This window comes from Diplotaxodon limnothrissa, linkage group LG7 (assembly GCF_057381915.1).
Source record: "Diplotaxodon limnothrissa isolate DT_005_m linkage group LG7, D_limnothrissa_male_GT1.1, whole genome shotgun sequence".
In the NCBI taxonomy this organism is placed as follows: Eukaryota; Metazoa; Chordata; class Actinopteri; order Cichliformes; family Cichlidae; genus Diplotaxodon; species Diplotaxodon limnothrissa.
The window spans coordinates 56,720,474-56,748,277 of NC_140602.1; the positions used below are offsets into that span (position 1 = coordinate 56,720,474).

The following is a 27,804-nucleotide window of genomic DNA, read 5'->3' on the forward strand; positions in this document are numbered from 1 at the left end:
CACCTGCGGGTTTGTGTGACCGGAGGACCCACGCAGGCTGCTGCTGACAGCTCGGAACGTGTCGTGGCCGGATGAGAAAGTAACGTGGAGAAAACACTGACCCGAAATCCTGTGTTCAAGTGGACGGAAATACTCGCGTAGACTGCTTATAAAAATAAAAGCACTAATCAGACGTAATAAAGCTAATAGTGGCATGGCAGATGTAGCTTTTTCCTGGTTAATCCGTTGAAATGCATTTTAATTTGCGTGCTTTGTAAACATGTTGCTCTGTAGTAATACATTTCTCAGACTGAGTACAAAGTGGACTACACATTTGCTTCTGAGATGCACGGGAACCCTGCGTCGCTGCTTTTTACAGCTGTCACCTAGAAGTTTCATTTCGCGCCTTCCAGAGTCACGTGACTTATCAGGAAATCCAATTAAGTCTTCAGAAATGACTCCATAATGAGCTAATTGTTATAACTTCGGAGCATGCTCGATAGCCATTTCCAACCTGAAAAAGGTTCCTTTTTATTCACCTGTTCTTTATTTGAAGTATCTACACTTAATTGTGGCATATTTTTTATTTTCCCCTATACTGTAGACAGTAGCCTTTATTTGCAAACTGTGGATTACTGTTAATAAAGTGGGTAGAGCCATACATATTCAAATTTCTATGCATACAGTGATTTTACATTTAAGGAAATGTTTTAAAGTAGGATATTATGTAACAGGCTACATGGTTTTACGCACAGCCCCCATCAGTCATTTCGGTCGACACGTTGTTTTCGTCATATTCTGCTCCTGAAACTTTGTCTGTGTCAAACTTCTTCTTTTTTTCCTTTTTTTTTCATTTCTTTTCTCTCTTTTTTTTGCCTGACGCAGAGCGGAGAGCTGTAGGTTGCAGCCGAGTTGCAGCATCAGCTGCAGCCGTTTCTCAGCTCCCTCGCCTCTGTATAACTTATTACTCCAAATACCCCAGACAGCCACCAAATCAGCTGCGTGAAACAAGAATCTCATTTGTTAAACCGGGAGCTCGTGCAGATGGAAGATCAATTGTTTTGCTCCTCAGAAATCTCGAACTGAGTGAATCCAGACTGCAAAGGCAAAGCAGGGAGAGCGAAAGAGAGAGAGAGAGAGAAGTTGCAAACAGTGGCCTGGGCCATGGTTTGGAGAGCCTGCACTGTGAACCAGAAGGTCACGGGTTCAAGTCTGGCCTGTTATCAAAAGTGCCTCCACCAGCAGCAATAACACATGGGTTTGACTACACCACATCGAGCAGTGTTACATTTTTATTTTCAGATATTTTTTTTTACTCTCAGTTTTATTAAAAGTCCTCAGTTCTCATCTCCACAATGCGTGAAAATGTCTACTTTCCACTCAGATGCGCCGCATTAACTTTCGCGGGGGCGGGGGGATTTGTTTGTTTGTCTATTTTTATTTATATGACGGAAAAGATTGATGCGAGCATGTTAGAAGAATTTACAGGAGGATAAACGCAGTAATAGCTGTGCCTAGGTCATTTGCTTACCCTAATTAGCCAACAGCAGCAACACACACACATAAAATCTATTCACGCTGTAAGGTGAAAGGTTGCATTTAATGAAATACACTGTTATATAAAAGTAAACACTAACAGTAATAATATTAAGAAGGAATTAAAGATGTATGTCTGAGTCTCCATTGCACTGAAAACATGAAATATTTTTGATTTCATATTCTCGGTAATGGCTAAATCATTATATACAATCTAAAACAATTAAACCAGTTAAATAAACATGGGGGCCAATATTCCCAGCACTGATATTTAATAATAAATACATTAAAATAAACTTTGCATCCATAAAATAACTATCTCCTCTCCTTTATGTTTGTGCATAAAATTTTTAGGATTCGTTTTTTTTTCCCTTTTCGTTTTGTATCTCAGGCCCACATTCAGCACAAATATCTCACGCTGCTTGACATGTCATCATCACCTCTCACGTTGTGTCGACCTGCCGCAACGAGAGGAGTCATTCGCTCGTGTTTGTACAGCTATAAAAGCGTGCAGCTCTGGACAAGTCGTAAAACGAAGCGCACGATCCATCATCGGGGATTGTGAGGATTTGAAATGATCCTCACAGCTTTGGGGGCGTCAGGAAAGCTTCCTCAAACACGATGCCAGAGGAAGAATATATTTCACTTCTGCATTCGAGTATTAATGCGATCAGTAATGACATAGACCCTTTTTGGTTTGTAAAATTTGGATTTAAAACGGTTAGCTCCGGCTTAAAAAAAATCTTCACAGCTACCTCAAGTCCGGCTTTCAAATGGAGCCTTGGAGAGAAAAAAATAGAGACGAGAAATATCTCCAAGTCCCCCCCCCTCCCCCCTTTGTTAAAAAATCTCCTCCACATCCCAAACAGACCCCCGAGCACGACTCCTCTCCGTCCGTCCATCCACCCATCCCTCCCAGTGTGTCACTTGTGCCACCAGATTGCATGCAAATAAAAGCTGCGCGGAGGCAACTGAAGCCCGGACGGACGAAGAAAAGAGACCCAATCGAGCCCCGGGTTCACGCTCGGACGCCTCCTTTGTGTCTCTATTTTTTCCCCCAGCACACAATAAATAAACCGGTTCTCTCAAAACGTTCCGACATCTGTCTTAAGTTTTTTTTCTTTTTAAATATATAATGTAGCAGACTGTTGTGTGCATGTGTGTGTAGGCTAGCAAAATAAAAATAAAAAAGCAGGCGTGCTAATTGAGTCTAATGGTGGTTTACTGACAAAGAGAGTTTTCAGTTAATTTTTAAAAGCTTTTTCTTGTTTCTTCAACATAATTTAGACAGATGATTTTTAAAAAAAACAACTGATGCCTCCCCCCATCCCCACCTGAAAGTGTTGGAAACATGATTACGTGGTTGCCCGTGTTGTCAGACTATCTGTTCAGGTGTCAGACTTTCGGGTATATTAGGCTGACTGTGTCCCTTTATCAAAGGCGAGCATCCTCACTTTACTGTTCGCTGAATTAATTTGCTCACACATCATTTAGACCGAGTCCCTCCCTGCCTGACAGTTGGAACTATACAGGAGATCACATCCACTTTATACTGCTTTTATTTCAAAGTGCTCAGATATGACGAATCTTATATAAACCTGCTGGCCTTGAACATTAGCCTGGTCACAAATAAAGTTAGTTGATTCCAGTAACGGGAAATAAAAAAAAAGAAAAAAAAGTCTGACCTCCAAGAGGTATTTAATGTCGTAAATAGGTGGATGATATCGTCAAGCTGACTAAAAAGAAAAAAAAATGAACAAGAACAAGCAGTATTAAAAGATGCAGACTCGTAGCTGTCATGTGGTATCTCTTTATGTGGTTCTTCCTAATACGAGTAATAATAATTCTTGTCCGAGTGGCTTGCTGTAAAAGCACACGCAGAGCAGCGTGCGCAATTAAACAAATATTGTGGTGATCCAACATTTCTTGAGCGGGTCGAAGCTTTCGCTCAGATATTAAATCAGGTTATTTTATTGGATGTAATTTGGGGGGAGAAATCAAAGCCAATTACAGGAATGAGGAGGAATGAACTTGTGGATGGAGAGGATGGAGAAGGAGGAGGAGGAGCAGGTGGAGTGGGTGCTCGGGTCTCGGGCTAAAGCTGACATACCTCAGGCTTCAACTCTGATTGGTCCTCGTTTGGAGAAGCTCATGGGTTCATTCCGTTGTTAAGCGCCTCCCCATTTCGCTAAACTACATTATAATGCAACGAACCTCCCTTTTAACCACAAACCGAATTTGCTTTCATTTAGGCTATATATTTTTCTTAAATAGGTTAAAGTCATAGAGATTTTTTTCTTTTTTTCGTTTCCTTTTTTTTTTTTGGGAATAGCATTTCGCCCTGGAGCGGTGCGTAATGCTATCTCATGCCGACCTCCTGGATGCTCGCCTCGGTGAGTTAACATCACCAAACTCCGGTCTTCAACTCTACTGTAAGCTGGAGGAACTTCTAATCTTAAATCAAGCTCAGAAATGGTCAATTTGCTTCTTATGTGATCTTAATGGGGCTGAAGTGAGCTAAACTCGCTTAATTCATTGGAAAAGTAATTATTATTATTATATTACTGCGTAATTTGATTTAACAATTTTCCAAGATACCAGTGTGATCAAATTGAATGAAGAGTATTTAAGGAGCAGATTGCAATGTGCATGCTGTCTCTTGAAAATAGCTGCAGTGGCTGTTTCTGTTCTTTTTTTTTTTTTCTTTTTTTAAATGTCTGTATTTGTGTTGAGGCGTTTAAAGCATGCACAACAACTGCTTCATCCTCTACTGCAGCCTAAACAATGCTTCAGCGGCTCCTAAATTCGCCTTTTCGCATGTAAGGCATGCTTGTTGTGTGCACTTGAATATGTCACTGCATTTGCCTAACGTGTTCCTTTTCCTTCCTGTATAGACCAAGTGTTTAATGTGCAGCTCTCACCTGCTGCGGTTGTCTGTGCAGGGATGAAGGATGCCGCGGAGCTCCTGGGCCACAGGGAGGCTTTGAAATGCAGGCTCGGCGGTGGGGGACCTGACCCGGGACACTCCGGGGAGCTCGGCCCGGGCCCGGACGGCGTGGAAGGGACTACGATGCTCCCGGGTGACGATATCACCAGCGGCGGGGGATCCAACCCGGTGCAGGTGAACAGCAAAGAGCAGGACAAACAACAGCAGCAACAGCAGCAGAACAACAACAGCAACAACAACCCCAACCAGTCTGGAGGGCAGCAGCCCCAGAAACAGAAGCGACACCGGACCCGCTTCACGCCGGCGCAGCTCAACGAGCTGGAGAGAAGCTTCGCCAAAACACACTACCCTGACATCTTCATGCGGGAGGAACTGGCTCTGAGGATCGGCCTGACGGAGTCCAGAGTGCAGGTGGGAGGCGGCTGGGAGTGTGATGTTGATAAGAAATGAAAATGAAGAAAATGAACTTTTGAAAGCCCAGATTTGAAACATACAGGCGTTAAAAATAAAATCTCCCGGAGTACCGAAAATGCAACAAAAATAATACCTGCACATTAAAGTGATTAAATATTGAACTATTAAAAAAAAGCCCAAATGCTTTCATTTGGAGCTCAATAGTTACTGCAACATAACACAATTAAGTTACTCTGCAGACGCTACAACGGCTCTTTAGAGGAAGCTTACCGAAACACTTTATTAGGATGCAAAACAAAAACAAAAAACAAAAAACAAAAAAAGCAGTCAGGGTTAAGATTTTAGATTCTTTTGTTTAATTTACTCTTTTATTTTTTCTCACAAAAACCAAATTCTAAGCTAGAGGAATGTGTTATATCAATTTGTGCAAATAATCAAGCTTATTGCTTGGTTGACATATCAAAAATATTGCCTAAGAAGGAATGCAAAAAACAAGTTTTAGTATTTCACAGAATTGTAGTCACTGTAAAAAATAAAATAAACGACGTTTTATGGCATCCGCCTATTATTAATATTATTAGGTTTTTATAGTTTAATTATTTTTAATGTTAATGTGTCTGACACACACTGCGGTTTATCTTCGCATTGAACATAACGAGTGCAGGTGTTATTAAAAAAGCTTGATACTAACATGCCATTCTTTCGTTATAAAAAAAGGTGCATTAATTGGGTTGTTTGTAGTATTTTATTTGATTTTATTCAAACTTTATAAAATATCACTTTTCTTTTAAAAACCGAGGTTGCTTTATTTTAATGTTTACTTATTAAAATGGCCCAAATTCCAGTGTCTGCCGCATGTAATCCATCTACAGGGAACCAAATGCTGACGGCAGCTTTATTATACTCGATTAATCGCCTCGTATCAACCTTTTAACAGTCCTGAACTAACAGTGATGGTCAGTCTACAACTTCATCAGACTGCATTTCATTCTCGCTGTAATGCTGCCACTTCAGTGGCTCACTCTTGCGCCTTATTGGATGAGAACGGAAAATGCGCTTGGATCGCTCGCATGTGAAATAATACCCCATAATAATCATTACTATTATTGCAAGAGTCCATTCAGTCCCTCCGCCATTTACATAAAATCAAAATTAGCGAAATGACGCTCATCTGCTATTATGACAGCGCTGAAAATAAGAAGCAAGATCCAGATTCGATTTAGCGATGGGCCTGTCACCGCTGTCTGCGTCTTAATGCCGGACGCGCTGAAGATGCACCCTGTCTCATTTTTATTTCTGTTTTTTAAGGGGGGATGAGAAATTGCGTTTTCTTTCCTTTGAAGTGTAATGCATTTCAGGCCGGATTTCACGGCTGGGTTACTCCGGGGAAAGAGAGTGCGATTGTCCCGTTCTTATTACTGCGCCCCACTTTCTCAACCAAATCTTCACATTAATCATAGACGCCCGCTTACAGCCAGACCCACAGAAGCACGGGGACTCCGGGACTAACAGAGCAAACCACCGCTCTACAGCAGCAATAACATTGCCTTTTTTATCCCAGGCCGGATGTAGCACAGGAATCTGAAAAAATGTGGCTCAAACTATACGACGACTGCTACTACTACTGCTACAAATAATAATAATAATAATAATAATAATAATAATAATAATAATAATAATAATAATAATAATAATAATAATAATAATAAATAGCCCACAAAATAACTTTAAAGTAGAAAATATTTAACATAAAAATCTGGTTGAACCTTAAAAAAATAAATAGGTCTCTCTCTCTCTTTCTTAAAAAAAATAAAAAATAAAAAATAAAAATCGGCACCACGATGTCAACGGCAATGAATAATTAAAATAATATAAAAATAAAACCTAGTACTCTTTAGTGTCATTTCAACATTAATGTGAATGTTCACTCATTACTGCAAACAGCTGTTATTTGAGAATTTAACCAAAATTCATAAATCTGTGTATTTCTGCTGTGATTTATTGCTGGTGCATTTCCATGATCACACATTGATATCATGACCTTTTTAAAAAAAAAATATATATATATATATATTATTATTATTGGTGCTCCCAGCGTTGGTAACGTGACCTGTCACTAAAGTCACTGACTCAGCTCCCCCTGACTCCTCCCGTCTTTGTCTGCAGGTCTGGTTCCAGAACCGACGGGCTAAGTGGAAGAAGCGCAAGAAGACCACCAACGTGTTCCGGGCTCCGGGGACTCTGCTGCCGACGCACCACGGTTTGCCTCAGTTCCCATCCGCAGCTGCGGCAGCAGCGGCTATGGGCGACAGCCTCTGCTCCTTCCACGCCAACGACACCCGCTGGGCCACGGCAGGTATGCCTGGCGTGTCTCAGCTGCAGCTCCCGCCCGCTCTGGGCCGCCAGCAGGCCATGGCGCAGTCCCTGTCTCAGTGCAGCCTTGGAGCCGGACCACCGCCCAACTCCATGGGTCTATCCAACATGTCGTCGAACGGCTCCGGGCTGCAGTCGCACCTCTACCAGCCCACTTTCCCCGGAATGGTCCCCGCGTCTCTATCTGGCCCGACGAACGTGACCGGGTCGCCTCAGCTGTGTAGCTCCCCGGACAGTGACGTCTGGAGAGGGACAAGCATCGCCTCTCTGCGCCGCAAAGCGCTGGAGCACACAGTATCCATGAGCTTCACCTAGTGACGACAGTCAGCGCAACGAGCTTTTCTTTCACCAACTACAGAGATCTTGTGCATTTTGTTCTTACCCACCCAGTCCACCCAAAGAGGCACAGTGGGACAAATACACCCGGGATATTTGTTCAGATAACATTTTTTCTTCTTCTTCTACCCAGTTCACGAGAAAGAGGGGGAGAACTGACATTATTCATTGGGCCCTTTGGCCTTTATTAACCATAGGACTGGTTCTGTTTTAGGCTATAATTTATTATTTCGCATGTAGCCTCGATCAGCTATTTATTTCTCTATTTAAACGAACCGATGCGTGAGTTCGGTATTTATTCACTTATTTATTTATTTATTGGGCACATCCAGCCCTGGCCATGATTGCCGCGGGGCACTCGGTTATATTTGCTCGGTGACTGAAGGTTTTTGAAGACAAATTCTGTGGATACTTTTAACTACAAAAACTAGATCACAGATTCAATCTCCCCCTTTCCCCCCCTCCTGCTGCACAGCATGCAACTCTATAAGACCAAAGGGATGCACACTGGCCACGCAAAAGCCACACACCTGGAGATTTAAAAGAAGGAAAACATGGACGATTCACCAGGAGGGAGACTGATTTGACAGGAACGGGGGTAAAAAAATAAATAAATTAAAGACTTGACTGCATGTGCTGTCCAAAGCAAAAATAAAAAGGGGGGAAATACTCTGAATTAAGACATTGAAAGTGACTTAACTATAATCTGTTATATAGGATGTTTTGTGTAGCGGAAGCACTCTTGTTCCCATTTGGTCAGTTTGTGATAACTTATGTTTCCAAAATTATGTCTGTGCTTATTCTCAGCTATGACTTTCTTAAATGTTTGAACCGTTTTGTTTCATGGACATGTTTATATCAATTCAGTGTAAATGATCAAATAAAAACCATTTTCAATTATGCCACAACACGAATTAACCCTCGTTTCTTTACAAGCTCAGTCCAAAAGGTATTTAGATTTTAAATGATTGTAGTGATGAATCTGAAATTTTTGTTTAGCGTTAACTGTATCAAATTCTCTATCTGGTATAAACTTATTTAAGTAAAAAAAAAAAAAAAGTTATTTGTGATGCTGTTAACTTCTTTGCCTTACATCTATCTATCTATCTATCTATCTATCTATCTATCTATCTATCTATATATATATATATATATATATATATATATATATATATATATATATATATATATATACACACACATAGATATATATATAGATATATATCTATATGAGCACTTCCACACTGAATGCTCAAAATCCAGAATCCACATTAGTAATTTAGGAGAGATCAAGCGTGTCAAACTCAATCTCAGTAAAGACCAAACTGACAAATTAGAGTCAAAGGTGTGTTTCTTCATTTTGTTATTTTTGTTATACAAATAGCACAAATAATGACCTCCAAAGCCCCAAACGTTATGGCTGCATCACAGAATGGCATTTACAAGCAACATGTAAGCATTTAATAAAATGTTTATGATACATTATGAATAATAAAGACACTTTTATTGGTGTACAGTATTTATCATCAATATAACATTTTCACATATTTTTATATGACTGCATTTTATTGACTAATCTCTCATTCTGCTTCTATGCCAGCCTCCAAATGTGAGTGCTTTAATACACTAATAAGCACTTCTGTCTGTTTCCAGCTAAATTATAGATTTAGTTGTAAGCAGACAGAATTAAATTACAGACTAAATTCAATTATATTTATTAGGTAAATTGATAATACTTATAAAACAGGCTTTATAAAGTAATACCCATCATTTATCTCACCTGGAACATCAATTAGACAAGGTTTATAAATCTCACGGACTCTTTCCAACTTGCTCCAGTGACCTAAATGTGACAACAGACCTGATGGCACTATCTAAAAGGTCTGCTTTCTGTAATAAAAGAATAAAACAGTGAGAAACAGGCTGAACTTGAATGCAGCATTTGTGCAACCAGCTGTGAGATCCTGCTTTTTGTATGGAGTCTATGCCGTACACATTTCAGTGCACTTCACAGTGTTGTATTAATTCATTACCGAATTCTACTTTTTAGGCCTGATCTAAGGCAGCTGGTTTTTTGTTGTCTTAAATTTTCTATCAGGAAGCAAATACACAGTGATAAGTTCAGGAATTTTGAAAACAAAACAAAGCGCTAGCTTAATTTAAAGCATCAGTTAGTAATGGCCTTTGAAATCCCTTAAACTACATATATACAGATATTTATATGTTCCAGTGTTTAGTTTCTCTGATTGTATTCCAGTGTGGAAACGGGACACGAAGCTGCCACTGAGGTGCAGCACAAAATGTGTGTTGGAGTGTTTGTGCTCCACACAGCAAGTGCATCATTTTACTTTACGTTGTTAGGAATAACACATCATGTTTAAGTTTATTTATAATCAGTAAATAATGCACTGCCTCTGCAAGAAAAGGCTATGGTCAGAAAAAATTTAAATAAAATAAAAGTCATTTTGCCCACAGTTGGCAATTGAAGTCAATGTTTCTTGGTTGGCTTTAGAGCTTCTCCTGTGCAGCACCTGTTTGTGTAACAGTCAAGTTTAGGGAAAGCCTTTTTATTAATTTTATGTTAAAGCCTTTTATTAATATAGTTCCTTTGTAAACCATCCATCCATCTTGTGCTCACTCAGTTCAGATTTGTAGGCGGTTTGAATCTACCTGTGATGAGGTAGAACCACTGGACAGGTCACAAATTTTTACAGGGCTAACACAGAGAGACAGATAACCATCCACACTCCCATTCACACCTACGGCCAACTCAGAATCACCACTTCTTCACCATGTTGCTAGATGTAGGAGGAAGCTAATGTCCTCAGACTGAGCCCACGCAGTTACAGCGAGAACATGAAATCTCCAAACAGAGAGCCCCAACCAGCAGGCAGATTTGAATCCAGGACATTCCCAGAGTGAGGCGAGAGTCCTAACCATCACACCTCTATTCCACTTCTGAAATGTAATCTTCAAATGGAACATAGACATTAAAGGCGGACCTTTGAGTTGCAGTTCAGGTTTTAATCAAGGGAGCCTAGTGACGCAATGTTTGCTGATGAAGCTGCAAATCTCCAAACAAAGTGAGTGGAAAGTGCAGTGGAAAAGGCCCTTTAAGCACTCTAATGAGAGAATTAATCAATTACATTTAGAGTTCCCATGATTATAAAAAACTAGAGCAGTAACAGTAGATATCTCAAATGTGAGTGCCTGCCAGCGAGTATCTGATACAACTGTACTTTTAGATTAGACAAGCATTTTGGTCAGCATTTTGGCAACAGAGATTTCCAAGGTATCCATTCACCTTTAAACGAGGAGTATGGATGCACTCATGTCTGAAGTGCAAGCTGCTCTTACACTTTTTTTTTCATTACTGTGTTAGAGATACATTTATATTATATTGAAAACAATACAATATTTTCTCTATTGTGAAATCCAAGCTAAGTAATTCCTCTTCCCCGACATCATATTGGCAAGTCCCTAACCCATATTCTGGAGAAAGGCAAAATGATTATGTGAACAGATTTCTGTGTATGTCAGTCAGAACTTCCCTGAAAGCCAAGATTTTGGAAAAAAATATAATAATAATTAAAAAAAACATACAGAGGACTGTTTGTACATGGATTTAGGATTTATGGAAAATGGCCCTGCCAGTCTTCCGGATGTGTTATGCTAAATGTATTCTTTAACACTTTTATTTTATTTTACACAAGTCTGGATTCAAGTGTTCCTATACTTTTATAATCATACAGAAAGTTCATTCACCTACATGAAGAAAAAGTGTTAGCTATATTACATCCAATTACTGTTAATCACAGGCTAACTTTAGACAGCATGCTGTAATTAATGTATCCAGTTTTACACCATTCTCCTTTAGACAACTGAATACTTATGTCACCCCCGTGAAACAAACTCTCATCACCTAGAAATATAACACAGAAGATAGCAGGTTATCATCTAAAGGGTATCACAATACAGTGAGGCCTGCTGGGATGATTGACCCGTGTGTGTGTTTGATTGTATAATCATCAATGACTAAACCTCTACTTGCTTTATTGTGTATCAATTTTCACAGAAATGTTCTGACTTACTTCTTCTATTTGTAGAATACTACTACTTAATTAGCCAGCAGGTACTGTTCTATAAATTATTGTGAATCTTTTTATTTTGATGTAATTCCATGTCATAGACTTTGGCTTTCATTCATGAGCCCCTCGGGATAAAGATTTTTGCAGTCTAGCAACAGATGTGAAATAATATTACATAAATGTAATAATTTGTTTCACTATCAGCCAGGTTAATTAGTTTGTGGAAATGGGTAACCTGTTTCTCATTGGGTAATTTGTCACACACTGACGCGGTAGCCAATCAGTGACCCTGCTGTTGGTGGGATCATTTCTCCCAGAATGCTGTGCAGCGAGGGTGTCGCAGAAAATGCGAGCGCGAGCCAATGTTTACCTCCTATTTATTCCACACAAATAAATGAAATCAGTCAATAAACCATCCAAGGGTGAATATGGCTCTCTCTATCCTGGATTATGAATGAGAGCTCATTAATTTTCTTGTGTGTGTGTGTATGTGTGTGTGTGTGTGTGTGAGAGAGAGAGTTTAACAGTTTAAATGTGTGTGTTTGCATGCATTTTCAGGAATGCACGTGTGGTTATTTTCTTTCTGCACATATGTTTATGATGTGCACAAGAAGGATGTCAGAGGGACATTATGCACAAATACTAAAGAGCAATTAGAAATCAGAATGGTAACACACAAATATTCACACGTTTGTAATTATGTTTACAAAACAACAGCAGTAGACTGACATTTCAGTAATTCTGATATGATGATTAGCGGATCAATACAATACTCATACAAACTTGTCCACTGACAACAATGAAAACAGAGGGAAAGTGCTAACCTCTGAAGCTAGAAATTGGCCTATCAGTACCAATAAAGCTTAATAAATAGGTTTAATGTCTCTGTTTTTAATACTTCTTGGAATCTTTGTCAAAGCCACTCGGCCTAGTCATGAAACACAGAATAACTTCAAGTAGAAAAATAAAATAAGGTACAAATATTAAACTTCAGATGTGCACAAAAGTTCTTTTTTCATGCTATCTACACTAAGTTAATCTAAGTTAAACAGTATGTATGAGAGGTGTATCCATAATACACACAGATGCTAATGAGGTCAGAAAAATTATTGGCCTGACTGAAAAAAGCAGGTTCAGCTCCTCCCTCTTTATGCCAGCAATCTTACTGACAATAAGATGAAATTAGTCTGCTATCAGTCTGCCATTGGTTTGCTACTGAATGGGGTCAAGTCCTCTGATGCAAAGAGACCTGTCACAGATGTGTTGCATTCATCAGTGCAGACTGACTGTTTAAGGAATCTGTCTATATTTATTTATTAGACAGCAATTATTTGCAAACCTTCGCCAATATCTTTGAGAGTGATTGCAATCAGTCTGATTCCCATTGCTGCTGTCTGTAGACTGGTTACTTTGCGCCAGGTGATTGATGAAATCATCCAGAAACAAGCAGTTTTTACTATATTGTGACTGAGCGACACTGACTCTCTTCTTCTCCCTTGTATTGATCTCTCCTCGACTAATTGCATCCACTGAGGTTGACCTGTTCACCATGCTTGCAGTGCTGGTGTCTTTTGGGGGCATTTTTAATAGAATTATGAAAGGCTCCAGCCTTTCACCCAAATATGATTGTATCTATCAATGCGATCATATCAAATCAGACTTTATTTAACATGAGCATAATAAGTGCTCTTTGAAGTTTACATTGCTTAGTTATAGTCTAATATAGATATCAAGCTGACACTATCTACCATTAAAACCAATTGACCAATACTTAAATAGCAGTGTAAAAATTATATTAAAATTATAATGCAATATATCTCATAAAACAAGCTACAGAGAAAAAAGAAATTTATGTCTGAAGTCAGTTCAGGCCACACGTCCCAAAAATCTTATCCTCTTAGTTTTAAGGGGTACGGATACATTGGTGGCTTCAGATCCATGCTATGAATCCAAATTCATGGGAGCTTTAATGTTATTTGACAGGCAGAGTCTCGTAGTGTCTCGGTGATCGTTATTCCAGATGGTGGCAAGAAAATTCCATTTGAAGGTTTTATTAATTTTCGTTAAAATGGGGAGGTTCGCTGATGCTGTCTTTGCTCACTCGCTGACGAGGCTGACTGACATCTCGCTGCTCCCTCCATTTGTCTTTGTTTGAAAAGGTCTTAATTGTATTACATGCAAATGAAGAGATTTGATTTTTGTCCATTATCTATTCATAAGAGAAAATGAACAGAACATTAGAGGGTCACCAAATGAGGGAGGGGGGAGGAGGAGGGACGAGAGACTGAGACAGTGATGATCAGTTAGGCAGAGAGGAAGATAATACAGAATAAAGGAGAACTGGCAGCTTTATATTGTATTGGTGTAATATCTCCCAAGTTTTGGTGCTGTGTAAAAATAATCTTTCCACCCTCATGTGTAATCTGTACGTATGTAATACTGCAGGTCAAGGCTGATAATTAACCCATGATGACTGAAACACAGCAATTAGAGTCATGCTCATGTGACAAATCACAATGACAGATGCTTAAATGCATTCCTCCGTCCTGGTCAGCCCCAGACCACCATTACCTGCAATGTAGATTAAAGTCAAGTGCACATCCTGTTTCTGTTTAAATTAGGCGCAGGAGGAACCTACGAATTTAAAGGATCAGCACAGGATAACGAAGAAAAGACAATTTTGATGTCAAGAGAAAGCTCAAGATGCTGCTGACAGTCACTTCTGTGGGTTTTTAATCATGACAGCAGCAACACAAATAGACACAGACGTCTCAAACAGCTCCAAAGGTTACTTGTAATATGGAGAAATGTTAACAGTTACAAATAATTATGTGTTTCTAAGGTTTGACTGTGATTAGCTTATTTAATAAACCTAAACTTGTTAGCTAGAGCTATTTTGCTAACTTTCTTGCTATGAGCCTGAACACATCTTACACAAAGGCCTAAATTGCTACTTGCACATCCACTGCATCTACAAGAAAGGAAGGGTACTCTGGGATCATCCTGAAGTAAAATTCATAATAATTCCAAAATAATTCCAAAGACCAATTGAGCATTCAGAGGTATGCATCAACATCAACGACTGGGTGACCATTTTTGATCACAAGACAATTGCACAACCTGTCTCCAAATTGCTATAGTGTTATATCACCGTCACCAAAGTCAGCCTGAAACTAGCAACTGACTGCAATGGTTGGCTACCTGACGCCTGACTTCAAAACAACCATTTCAAAGGCAACAAAATTGCATGTTCACTGCACATTGTGGCAAAATATTTGACAATGCTCTGATCTCCATCCACGACTTTACCAAGTGTGTCTGTTGCATATAAGAAGGAAGTAGACTCAAAGGTCTGTAAAGTAAATCAAAATGGGAAGTGCCTTAAACATGCTTATCTTCTAATAGCCAGTAAAGGGTGAATCTTCTGGTTTCAAAGGGAACTCTGTACATAGGTCTGTAAGAAAATTACCAAACCTTTCACCATACTCTTCTTTCTTAATTTATGATGGTAGTAAAAATCTTTCGATGAGTTTACAGTCTCAGTCATTTATTTATTTTTGGTGGTATTTAGGTCATTATACTCCCATTTAGAGTGAAATAATGCTAAATGTTACCTTGGTTACCTTTCTTTCGGACAAGTGACTACTATCACATTAAAATGGAGCATCCTCAGCATCCCCAAAAAGAAAAGACGAAACAAATAAACAATTTCAAAGATTTTTATGCAATGAATGTACATAAAGCTGAGTGTCCCCAAACAATTCAGAGAAGCAGAATATATTAATTAAAGTAGCTTTATAAAGAAATTTACAAAATAGGTTTATGTTACATTTTATTTATTGATTTATTTATTTATTTATTTTTTCAATTTTACGTGTGATTTTCTATTTGGCTCTGCAAAGAACTCTGTAATTATGTTTTGCCCTACAAATAAAAGAATATTATTATTATTATCATTAGCTGCGAACTTATAAAGGTGCTGCCCTGTGTGTTCAGGTCTAAGTGGAGCAGGCCCTCAGTAGATAAAGCAGAACACAGTGAACGCCTGATGAAGAGGGACAGTGAAGTGTGTTGGTCAGGAATGAGCCTATCTCTCTACAAGACCCCTCTGAACAGCAAGGGAGGGAGTGTGTTATTGAATACTGTTGTTGGCCCTTTGTTAAATTACTACTTAATTTCTTTTCCATCATCATAACCATTTGTTTTCCTTACAGGCTGGAGATAGGGGGTGAAATCAGGCACTATGGTGGAGAAAGAGGGAGCACACAGACTTCTTTTCTTTCTCACCCTGAATCTGTTGGTCTTTAGTGCTTCAGTGACAATCACATCAGGGCTTTCACATCTTAGATGATTTCTACCATTGGTCATATTTGACACCTCGTCCTCCTCGGCTACTGCACTCAACAAACCCTCTTTTCCACATTTCTTCCCACTGCGCACCTGAATCTGTTCTTTAACTTCTGTTCTCTCTATCAACCTTATTTCCTGTATTTTTCAAAAATCTTGGATTGTCTACATTGTTTACATAATAATATCTGCCACTTGATCCAATTCATTCAATCCTGAAACACTAACAAGTGCTACCATCATGGCCACATGTTCTTCTGATTTTTCTCATTCTCTGACTTTTCATCTAGCACAATTTATTCAGTAACAGTAGACTCTCAGTAACAGGATCACGAGTCACAACTTTTCTAATAATTATATATTGATTCAAAACAGTGCTCTGCAATCTAAATTTTTGACCCATCCATTCAGATATCTAACAGATACTGTAGTAAAACAAACATTCTCACATCTAAAACCCATTCACTCCACCTCAACCGATCCCTTGCCCTAACCCTCCTCCTTTCTCTAGCTGCCCTTGAGCTTTTCTATTACCGCATGGAAAGCACCTCGCAGCCCCTGACAAGCGCAGCGGATCGACACTAAATCAGAAATCAGTGCCAGCCACAGATCTGAGCCACCATGAAGGTCACAGGCCCTACACTGCGTGTCGTCTCAATTGGGGGAGCAGGAGCAGACTCAGCTAGGGGTGCGTGTGTGTGTGTGTGTGTGTATGTGTGTGTTAACAGGGAATACACTCAAAGAAAGAGATTGTAAAGCTGAGGAAGAAGGTTTGGTTGAAGAGAAGGTCAGCATTATTGCAGAAGTCGATGAAGGAAAAAAAAAATAAACAAGAGGAAGAGAGGAAACTGTGGGCAGAAAATGCTGAACTGACCCATCTGTATATAAAAAAAAAGAATTACATCATAATTTTTTTATACAAAAGGAAACAACTGATAAAAAAAGGATTTTCCTCACTAGTAGAGTTTTGAGACTTCTTCTGATCTTGTGTTATTGTTACACACTGCCATCTAGTTGTACGAAGAGGAATGACGCTCATTTAAAGATCTGACCTGATTCCAAAATGTGTTTTAGCAATCTTGAATGTTTGAGCTTCATTGTGCAGACTGATGAATGTAAATAATTTGATAGTACTAGGCTGTTTTCATGTATATCTGCAGAATATTTCTTAAAGTGGAGCATAAAAAGCTTCATTTTTGAGTAATAACTGTTTAAAATATTTAAAAAAAATACATCCAGCTTTCCCAGATTAGACTGTTTCCCTCATTTTCTCAACAGCAAGTAATTTTTGCTGTGGATTTGCAGGCCTTGCATCTGACTCGCCTATGTACCAAAAAGGCAACCTGGGTTTTATTGGTTATATTTAACTAAATCTGCTTATATCGCTACTGAGCTTAAAAGTGCACTGAGACCCAGGTTTGGTGTGACCAACATAAAAAAGTGATTTCACTTTTGACTGAAATTCAACATGTGTTACCTTTGTAACAGGATTCATTGAGGTTGTTCCAAAGACTGACCTTGCTCAAGACCAGATTTCTGTCAGTCCCTGTTCGAGACGGAAATTCATAAATGAGAATCTCAAAGTAAAAAACAAAACAAAAAAAACAACAAAACAACCCCTCCGGATTAAGTTGTTTTTGGTTTCTACAGGTCCACTGCTATTTCTATCAAGATCTATGCTTTCAACGTGTGTAGCTTATTATTTTATCATTAATTGCATTTATGTCGTTATTTATTTATATCGCCCAATTGTTAATTCAGTATTTTTATTATTATTAATAATACATTTCAAGCTTTAATGTAACATTATGCTGAAAAGTAAAGCAATTTCGGAGTGCAGATTTATTAGTTTTAAATAGGCATGGGCAGATTATTTTAAGCAAAACACACAAACGAATACAAACACTGCCTGAGTGGATGCTGGGTTCAGTTTTCCAAGTGTCGCAAAAGTCCATGAAATCATTAAAATGCGCAGCGGTCTAAATATATTTACTTCCCAATTATCATTCGACTTCAGTGAATCGTGTCCATGCAAAGCTTCCGTAGTGCGAGTCACATGAATGGTTTGTTGTGGTCGTGACTGAAAACCTTTTGAAACATGTAGCTGAAAACTGCAGTATTAACGTGACTCTCTCAGTTCTGGCGAAATTAAATTATCTGTCCAACAAACCGAAGCGTTACCCGCCGAAGCTTCCTCACAGTGAAAACGGCGAGAGGCTGTTTCTGTGTGACGCTGGGGACTTTTCAGATAGAGAAGCTTGTAACGTTAGCTAGCTGCTTTGTTGTGCTTTGAGTTTTGGGTTCGTGTTCAGAGAAGCGTTTGTAAAAACTGGCTTTACTGTGTTTGACCGGCTGACGTCATGCTCCGGTGGATTCTCGGTGGTCGGGAAGCTCAGAGCTCAGCGGAGGTAAGCTGAGCCTGGGAGCTCGTGTTTGCAGCATACCTTGTTTGGAAATGTATGTGATGATTTTATGAGTCTACCTGTGTAACTTATGGAAATATGCTGTAATTTGTCCCATAAACGCTCCTCTCCTCCAAACTCCTCCAAAGACTCATGTATTCCAAAGCAGATTGTACCTCCATGTTCAGGAAGCCTGTCTCAGTATGTGATATAAATATCCACTAAATACAGGCGTAAACACTCACCGGTCACTTTGCTAGTTACACATTGCTAGTACTGGGTTGGACACCCTTTTACCTTTGTAGTGGTCACACACAGTTGCTGCCATCTTCCATTCCTTCACATCCCAATCCCATGGTAGACTGGGATTTGGTGACTGGAGACCATATGAGCACAGGAGCTCATTGTCATGTAAAAGAGACCATCTTAATGTGATCTGAGCTTTGTAACATGTTGTGTTCTGATGGAAGCAATCATCGGAAGATGTGTTCACTGGGGCCATGAAAAGATGGACATGGTCAGCAACAATACTCGGATAGGATTTGATGTTTAACTGTTGATCACTTGATACTGAGGAACCCAAAGTGTGCCAAAAAACTATCCCCGACACCGCATCTCTGTGAAGGTTCACAGTCATCCAGGTCATCCAGGCTCTTTTGACTATCCCCAGACCATTTTATCACCACCAGACAGAACTATTCCATGCTTTCAAGTTTTGTTTTGTTTTTTAACTCCCAAATTCTGACTTTACGATCCAAATTTTAAAGCAGAAATGGAGACTTATCAGACTGGGCAACATTTCATATCTGCTTCAAGGTTTGGTGTGTTGTGTCTTCAGAGGTGCTCTTCTACACGCCTTGGCTGTAATAAATGGTTGTTGGATTTGCTTTTATCCCCATTTTAGGTCAAAGCAGTCTGGCTGTTCTCCTTTGATCTCTGACTTTTTCACTGCTGTTCACTAGAAATTTTCTCATTGGACATTTCTCTGTAAACCCTAAAGATGGCTGTGCAGGAAAATCCCAGTAGATCAGCAGTTTCTGAAATAGTCAGACCAGCATGTCCGGCACTCCACGTTCACTCACTTAAATCACTTTTCTTCATCCTTCGCATGCTGAGTTCGAACTTCAGCAGGTTGTTTTTACCAAGTCCACCTGCTAATGAATGCACTGAACTGCTGCCATGTCAATGATTTATTCTGTATTTACTTTAACAATCCGTTAAAAAAGCAGTTAATAATAATAATAATAATAATAATAATAATAATAATAATAATAAAGTGATAAAGTGTTTTTTTGTTATTTTCAGTTTGATAAAAGACAGATAATTTCCTTGTTACTAAACTCAATGCTCAAAATATTTTATGCTGGCTTTATTCTCAAAGTAAGGCCAATATCAGAGATGTAGTATTTTAACATGGTGGTGTCAGACCATGCTTATACTTTGTGGACAGGACATAGACTGAAATGTATGATGGTTGCTGAGAAGCCCACTTACATTATGAAGTAGAACATGAATTACCTATATAATATGTATATCGCTAGCTATTCCAAAACAGTTTAGCCTATAAAACATAGGCCTTATCAGCTGTGTCAAAAAGGTATTTCAGGATAACAATGCAAAGTGCTTCCATAAGAAACCTGTAACAGGCACTAAATGTTAAGCACGTTCATGAGTAGTAACAATATCAGGGAAGTAATGAAACCCTCCACCCATCTTATTGTACATATGACAAAAAACTCCAACATATTGCCAGTTGGGATTTAAGTATGAGAAGCAAAACAACTCACTCTACAGAAAAAGTAACAATTGAACAGCTGGTATATTTGTCATGTTTTTGATATAAAATCAGAATGCAGCGATGGCTATTCTTTGTTTGTAAGATGGGTAAAGTAACAAAAACAAAAGTGAATAAAAATATAAATGCCAATTTGTATCCCTTAAAAATATATTTGCTTAGAAGTACAAGTTTGCTTTCCACTTCTTTCTTCCCGTACTCTTGTCTTCCCTATCTACTCTCAGCCTCAGGGCTGGGTGTACAGCACCGCGGCCTGTTTGTCTCACTGCTTTCCCTCTTGTGTCTGCAGAAAAGCCCTGTGCTGTGCATTGGAGAGGAACAGCCCAAAAACTGCTTCACTGAGCTGCAGGTGCTGAAAGGACATTTTGACATTGTTCGATTTCTGGTGCAGATTGATGACTTCAGGTAAGCCGACCGCAAACGGCCCCCTCTCCCCTTCCCCAACCCTCCCTCTCGCCTCTCCTGCCCTCTCTTATCTCTCTTTCCCTCTATAACCTCTCTCCTCTCTACCCTTGGCTGGCCTCCATCCCACTATGATTGACAGGAGATCCTCACCTACAACAAACTTACAGAGCATGACAGGAGCCCAATCATCACCACTATGTGATGGTGTGTGCATGGTACAGTATAACCAAAGCCTTTTAATACTGTCCGTACACACACACACACACACACACACACACACACACACACACACACACACACACACACATAAAGGTTTGCACCTGCTCTCCTCGTTTGCGCTGTATTGTGGAAGCATGCTACACACTGGGATGGCAGAGTGGACCTGCATAAGTGTAAGATTGGGATTTATACCCAACCTAAGTGTGTGTGTATGTCAGGGTGGAGGGGGGGTTGCTTTACGCCTGGTCTCCTCCAGTAATCACCTCCTCCTTTGGGTCTCGTCCTCTCTGCTCACAGGTCCACAGTTGGGGGCAAAGGCCAGAAAATTCTCTCCAGATTGCTTTTGAAGTCTGAAAATGTATCCTCAACACTTCCTCTCTTCTCATTTTGTCTCTGTTTTATCCGCTCATCCTGTCTGTTGGTTTTGGGAACAGGCAGTTTGGATGGTTCAGGGTCAGAAAGCAAGTAACGCGATAAGCCCCAGGACAGATGTATTTTTTTTTAACATTTCTCGGTGGAGATGAAGCTGCAGGAAATGATTCCTTGTATGAATAGGTTGTATCTGCAATTGACTAGTCGACCTGCTAAAGCAGAGTCCTGCCAGTCCTACAATTCTCAGCTGAGGGGCCAGTGTGACACAGGAGTCTAAATTCAAGAAATAACTCTTACCTTTCTTCTCATGTTACCCAGATGTGCCTCAGCAGGGGATGATGGCCTTGTTTTGGTGTGGAATGTTGAGGTAATATGCTGCCAGTTTTTTTTCTTTCTTTCTGCGTCTTGCGAAATTGCACACAGCACAGTGGGACTAATTGCTAATTGCTTTTATTTTTGCTTGTCCGATTGCTAGACTGGGGAGAGGCTGCAGGAGCTGAGAGGCCATTCTCAGCAGATAACAGCCATAACCACCATCACCTGCAAAAATGAAGTCACACTGAACACCTCGCTTATCACTGCCTCTTCAGACCGAAGCCTCAGTGTATCCTGAAACAATGCACACAAATGTACAGCAAGTGTTTCATGAGTAATTCATGACTTTGTGATTCAGGCTTGAGTCTCCTTAATCCTGCATGTCAGCTGTGGGACCCTGATACAGGCAACAGGGTCCAGACCATTTCAGATCTTCATTCTTCTGTAAAGGTAGCAAAAAACACCTTTGAAATCCCTAAAAACACACACACACACATCTTGCATCTGTATTATCAGCTATTTATTTTTGGAAGTGAAAATGGAAAACTGTGTATACACAGTTTTAAAATGCGCTCCAATCCTGGATATACAAATAGTAAAATAATACCAAACTGCCCCACTGACATCTTCAACAGTGTTGTACAAATGTACTCATGATACAGCTTCAATTGCTGGATCAAACCATCCAATTGTCTCTGTCGCTGCCTTCTTGTGAGAATTGGATGAATCCAGAATCTCAGTTTCTTCCTTTTCTTCATTAGAAACGTCAGGATCTGCTCATCATCTCTTGATGTTGGCATTTTTTTCCTTAGTGCCTTTCTTAAGGATGAATTTTCCACCAAATTATTTTGGTGTATATAGAAATTAAAAATCTAAAACAATTTAAAAAAAAAATCTAAAATGATATTTCACATCCTGATCCAGCTGTGTGTCTGTCTCAGTGTTTGCTGGTGCTCGAGCGACTGTGTGTGTGGCTCTCTGGTGGGGAAGAACTATGCGTGTGGAATAGAGACTTTCAGCTGCAGTGTCAGCGACCCAACCACAGTGATACTGGTGAGAAAAAAATGTCCGTCGCACAACCACATTTTTACTGTTACACCAACCGTGCTGGCCGCTGACGCTGATCAATGTTTTTGTGTTTTGACGTGTCGAAGGAATCACTGCTTTGATTGAACTGCCGAAGAACTACATAGCAGCTGCCATGGATAAAAAAATAAGTAAGAGCACAAAATATGGTGCGGATGAACAGATCAGTAGATTAAAAGTGCGTTATTTGAAACAAAATATTCCTTTGTCTTTGCAGTGATCTACAGCTTGACAGTTTCTGCTGATTCCTCTCTGTCAGTGGCTGAGATCCGCTGCCTCTCCGACCACCAGGATCAGATCCGAGCTCTTATCAACGTCAATGGTCAGTCTGAAACTCGGTGTGTCTGTTTGATTTTTAAGCTGCAAAGAGACTGCATTTTGAACCCACAGACCGTGTAAAAGGTGGATGTAGCTACTGAAGATCTGTTTCAAAGGCTTGAGATTAGCATTTTCACCCTTTGTTATCTTGATTTAAAAACTAAAAAAACTAAAACGGGTCTGACAAAGATGTGCGTGTCTCACTGTTAAACTGCTTTCTCACTGGCTGTCGACTTTCCAATCACCAGCCGTTAGCTAATTAGTGGCCACAGATAATCCTCCTTGGTGAAACATAGTCCAAGATTTACAAAATAGACTTCACTTTTTATCCGAGATGGCCCAAAATGAGGAGCTGAGACCGTGAACTCATTTTTACAGAGTATTTAAATCGGTAAGCTCTTTTCCTGTAGAGTCTCTAGGACTGTTTGCAGCCACAGCCGCCATCACCTGGTCACCAGGTTTGATACATTTAGAAGCTATGTCAACACTTTATTCTCACTGTGTTTGTAGCCCTGGACTCATGCCTTTTCCTCTTGTGTTCTTCAGACGGGCTCTTCGCCAGCGGGTCCCATATGGGTGAGTTGATCTTATGGAATGCGACTGAGTGGAACCTCCTGGCCTATGAACACATTCTCTGGGAGGAGTCTCAAGACTACAATCAGACTGAAATACGAATGGGGGCTCCTAAACCCAGCGAGATGTCCATTCAGCACCTGACCACCAATGGAAATGTGAGGACAGGAAAGGGCAGGATGGGCTTGTATACTGGGAATACTCTGTTGTTTTATTGTCATTTAAAATGAGAACTTTCTGTTTGTGTGTTTTGTAGCTCATCCTTGCTGCTGTGGGCAGCGGTCTCTACGTCTACAGTGTTCAGACCAGAAGCGTGGTGGCCTACAGAAAGGTTGCCCACGACTCTAATGTGTTACACACCATGCTGCTGTCTGACTGGTAAGATCTTACACCTTTTCTAAGACTTCTTTTTTTTACCCTCTAGAACACACACGGGCAAAATACTTTCTGAAAGGAAAACTAAACAACCCACCTAAAAATCAATAGCTGTAGCTTGGGCAGTTTGCACATGCACTCCACGGTGATCTATGCTTACTTGAATACATTCATAAAAAAGAAACCCTCAGAGCTCACTCTCTGGTTAGTATTAACTTTTAAAGGAATACTTTTGTATTTTGTATGTATTCATTTGGTTTTTCTTTGTTCTTTTGAAAAGTACTTGAGCGGTTTGTAGTGTAGTAAAAATCAGATAAGGGTAGCATGATGGAGTTTCTTTCAACTTGAAAGAAAGGCAGATATGAAATGAGGTCAAATGTAAAAAATGAAAAATCTTTATGTGGTACTTCCTACATGCTGACCATAGACACTACAGTTGTAAGAATCATAGTGTCTAAGTTATACCTGCTGTTGGTTGTGGTTGGGGTGACCCTCCAACTCACAGCTCATCTTCATAACCGAACAACTGCAGATCAAGATGGTTGAGTTGGAGTTTGTCCAACTGAAGGATGAGAGTCTGGTGATTGCTATGACGGCAACGTGATTAGATTACTTGTGGGGAAACGTTAGACACAAAGGATCAGTGAAAGCTTAGTACAATTTACTCAACTTTCAAGAGGGAGTGAGACTGACTCTATAGTAACATGTTCATGTTAGAGTAACATGTTCATGAGCAGTGACTGTTAGCCAAATTAATTCAGAGAAGCAGGTCAGCACTGTAATGTTATTAAAGTCTGAGTTAGCTGCAAAATTAAAAACAGTCTCAGTCAGGTTCATAGGTCAGGACATATTTTACTTAATTCTTAAGAGCATGTACAGTACCAGTCAAAAGTTACTTTTATCTTACCAAAGTTTGCTGATTTTACTTCTTGTTTTTTGTCCATGGTTTTATACAGGGCACCAACCAATTCAATAAGTCTTATTGTATAAAGGATCTAAATGTGCAAAATAAGTAGTAACTACAACTTTGAAATAAATGCGGTGGAGTAAATCTCTGAAAGCTGCAGGTATGAAAGACTGGGCTTGTAGACAGTTTAAAAAGATATCTTCCAAATATAAAGATTATGGAAAACTAAACAAGCAGTCATACAGTCAGCTGATGTTTTATCTTGTTCTTAACATATTGTCTTGCTGTGTGAAACAAACTTGTGGTGGAGCTGAAATAATTGCTTTTCCTCTGAAGTTGTTGAACAGGTGTTTTGATAAAGGACACTTTAATGGAGTTACAGGTGCTCAAATCAACTCCAGGCTGAAATATTTTCTCTCTTTCACTGAGTCAACCCTCATGTAGTTCAGCTGTAGCGCCAATACTGCCTTCCTGCTGTTTTCATCCATAACACTAAGGGAAGCCTCATTATTCCTGGTTTATGTAATGTTGAACCCTCATAGACTGAATCTTAAGGCTTTGTTGGCTTCTGTGCCTTCTCTACTGTGAATCAAGCTTCTGTTTATTATCTAAACATTAGTAGATTTATGCCTACAAGACAAGACGGCCACATGATAAATATGTAGGGAGTCATATCTTTCACTGATAAAAGATTTTTTTGGACAGCCATGAACCAGTGCATTTTTAATCAAATTTAATAATTAATAGTTTTGTTTTCAATATAATTATCTAGCAGTAAATCAGCCTGCAACTATTATTCAAATAGCTGTTGCTATGCAGACAATCTGTGTGTGTATGTGTGTGACACTGCCTCTGTTTTAGTGAGCTGATGTCCTGCTCTGAAGATGGCAGTGTGAGGATGTGGGAGATCCAAGACTTGCCTTTGCCGGCTGAACCAGCTTCTTCAGGTGAGACACACACACACACACACACACACACACACACACACACACACACACACACACACACACACACTGCTAAAACTAGATTCCCCATGATCTATTACTTACTTATGAATAATTATGACTGGAAACTTTAAAGACTGAGGAATGTGTGTGTGGAGGTGGGAGTGCTGTAATGTTGGCCAGACGTGGTATTGTGTATATGAAATAAAAGTGGTGTGTAGCAGGTTAGCACAAGTCAGTGTTCCTGTCACATCATTATTATGACGTTTAGAGCAGACCTATTAGTTACTATTCTGACAGTCATGGTAATGCTGTTTTTAGCCTATCCTGTCATCTGTCATCTCTACCCGTAAACACAGAAAATAAATTTTTAACAGCAATATCATCAGCAACAAGTACAGTTTCCTTGGGTATCCTGTAACAGTAATTTTCTGTCCACGCGACAGGGTTCTTTGGGATGTGGAGTTTTGGCCGTTCAAACAAACAATCTGGGCCTCCTTCAAAGAAGGTTATAGACATTCCCAACATTAGGATGCTAGAGTTGACTGGAGATCTGATTGGACACTCAGGAGCAGTCCAGGTACATAAGGCTTAAACTAAAGTTCTTTCTTATAATTATGTAATGCCAGGGCTGCAGTAATGTCTTTTGGACTTATTTCAGATGTTCGTAAGTTTCACGGAGAAAGGTTTGGTTACATGCTCGGCGGACCACCTGCTCATTCTGTGGAAGAACGGAGAAAGACAGTCTCGTCTCCGCAGCCTGGCCCTTTTCCAGAAATTGGAGGAGAGGGGAGGACTTTGACATTTATGTCACTCGCTTTAAAAAAAAGTTGGGAGGTTGATGCTTAATGGTGTTCACAAATGATTTAAATGTTAGTGTAATGGTTGGTGTTTACATTTATTCACTTTGCCTTTGGACTGAAGATGTGTATTACCTTAAATTCTATAAACTGTCTGTAAATACCTCATCTTCCAAATGTAACAGTACTTTTGTTTCCACACTGGAGTGTTTGAGCACTGTGATGCTGACATAAGTCATTTTGTACCAAACACAGTCTGTTATGGTTTTACATTAGTACAGCCCAATTCAATTCCTGCTCAGGCTTTACTGTAGATATACATTTGTGCCTCTTCATGTTGTGTAGGTCTGCTTCCATGTGCCAAGAAGCACTGTTGTGATCATCTAGCAGTGCAATGAGAGGAAGGTTCAGCAGCTTATACGTGTAATCATTTGCACTATTGCTGTTTTTGTGTGTTTGTTTGGTTTTTTAATATAGTTTGACAATATGCTTTGTGTTTTTGAGAGTTATGAGAATGACAGTGCTTTAGCAGTGGCATCATTCGATAATGCTTGTATTTTTCAAAAATATTTTCCACACTATACATTATCACTTTTTAATTATTGCCATGATTATGCAGTGTGTCTGGAAAGTATTTGCAGAACAGGTTCCACATGTTTTTCCTGTTACAGCCTTATTCCAGAATAAATTGAATTAATTTTTACTTAAAATTCCACACATACTACCCCATAATGAGTGAAAAGAGTTGAAATTCTTGTGAATCTATGGAAACTAAAAAATGAAAATATAAGATTTATATAAGTATTCATGGCCTTTACCTCAGAAACTGGTATCGATGAAGAGATTGGGGGAAAAAAGAAACATATCTGCAGCATTAAAGGTCACAGTGAGCTCAGTGGCCTCCATCAACCATGAATGGAAGACATTTGGAACCACCAGAACTCTTCCAAGAGTTGGCTGCCTGGCCAGTCTCAGCAATAGTCAGGGAGTTCACCAACAACCCAATGGCCACTGACAGAAATCCAGCGTTGCTCTATGGAGAGAGGAAAACTTTCCGGAAGGACAAGTATTTTTGCTGCACTCTACCCAGGCCTGTATGATACAGTGACCAGATGGAAGTGATTGCTTAGTAAAAGCCACATGATAGTTCAGCTGGAGTTTGCCAAAAGGTACCTGAAGTGCTATCAGATGGGAGCCCTTCCTTTTTATCAGATGAGAAACAAAATTCTCCGGTCTGATGAAACACAGATTGCACTCTTTGGCCTGAATGCTA

General features: G+C 39.6%; 2 protein-coding genes across 5 annotated transcripts; both read left to right on the plus strand.

Annotated features, from left to right (window-relative positions):
* Positions 1-3,871: 3,871 nt before the first annotated feature.
* On the plus strand, positions 3,872-7,564 carry otpa (orthopedia homeobox a). 4 transcript variants are annotated; one of them, XM_085358483.1, is made up of 3 exons: positions 3,872-3,947; positions 4,410-4,873; positions 7,043-7,564. In XM_085358483.1, the coding sequence occupies exons 1-3, from the start codon at positions 3,872-3,874 to the stop codon at positions 7,562-7,564; spliced, it is 1,062 nt and encodes a 353-aa protein (XP_085214609.1). The 4 variants fall into 4 exon arrangements, with proteins under 4 accessions (XP_085214609.1, XP_085214611.1, XP_085214610.1 ...); XM_085358485.1 differs by having other exon boundaries at positions 4,458-4,873; XM_085358484.1 differs by having other exon boundaries at positions 3,872-3,908.
* A 10,525-nt stretch (positions 7,565-18,089) lies between these two features.
* Positions 18,090-26,988, plus strand: wdr41 (WD repeat domain 41). The gene is made up of 13 exons (XM_085358487.1): positions 18,090-18,428; positions 20,507-20,622; positions 21,532-21,580; positions 21,689-21,817; positions 21,916-21,978; positions 22,470-22,581; positions 22,683-22,745; positions 22,832-22,936; positions 23,479-23,663; positions 23,762-23,883; positions 25,649-25,734; positions 26,178-26,311; positions 26,393-26,988. Exons 1-13 carry the CDS (start codon positions 18,381-18,383, stop codon positions 26,531-26,533), a joined length of 1,353 nt encoding a protein of 450 aa, XP_085214613.1. The 5' UTR covers positions 18,090-18,380; the 3' UTR covers positions 26,534-26,988.
* The last annotated feature ends 816 nt before the right edge of the window (positions 26,989-27,804 follow it).

Excerpts from the sequence above, each read along its gene's own strand:
- wdr41 (XM_085358487.1), top strand. The coding sequence starts at position 18,381 with ATGCTCCGGTGGATTCTCGGTGGTCGGGAAGCTCAGAGCTCAGCGGAG. Across the intron at positions 18,429-20,506 it reads AAGCTCAGAGCTCAGCGGAG|AAAAGCCCTGTGCTGTGCAT; the intron begins GTAAGCTGAGCC and ends TTGTGTCTGCAG. Across the intron at positions 26,312-26,392 it reads GACACTCAGGAGCAGTCCAG|ATGTTCGTAAGTTTCACGGA; the intron begins GTACATAAGGCT and ends GACTTATTTCAG.
- otpa (XM_085358483.1), top strand. The coding sequence starts at position 3,872 with ATGCTATCTCATGCCGACCTCCTGGATGCTCGCCTCGGTGAGTTAACA. Across the intron at positions 3,948-4,409 it reads CTCCGGTCTTCAACTCTACT|ACCAAGTGTTTAATGTGCAG; the intron begins GTAAGCTGGAGG and ends CTTCCTGTATAG. Across the intron at positions 4,874-7,042 it reads TGACGGAGTCCAGAGTGCAG|GTCTGGTTCCAGAACCGACG; the intron begins GTGGGAGGCGGC and ends CTTTGTCTGCAG.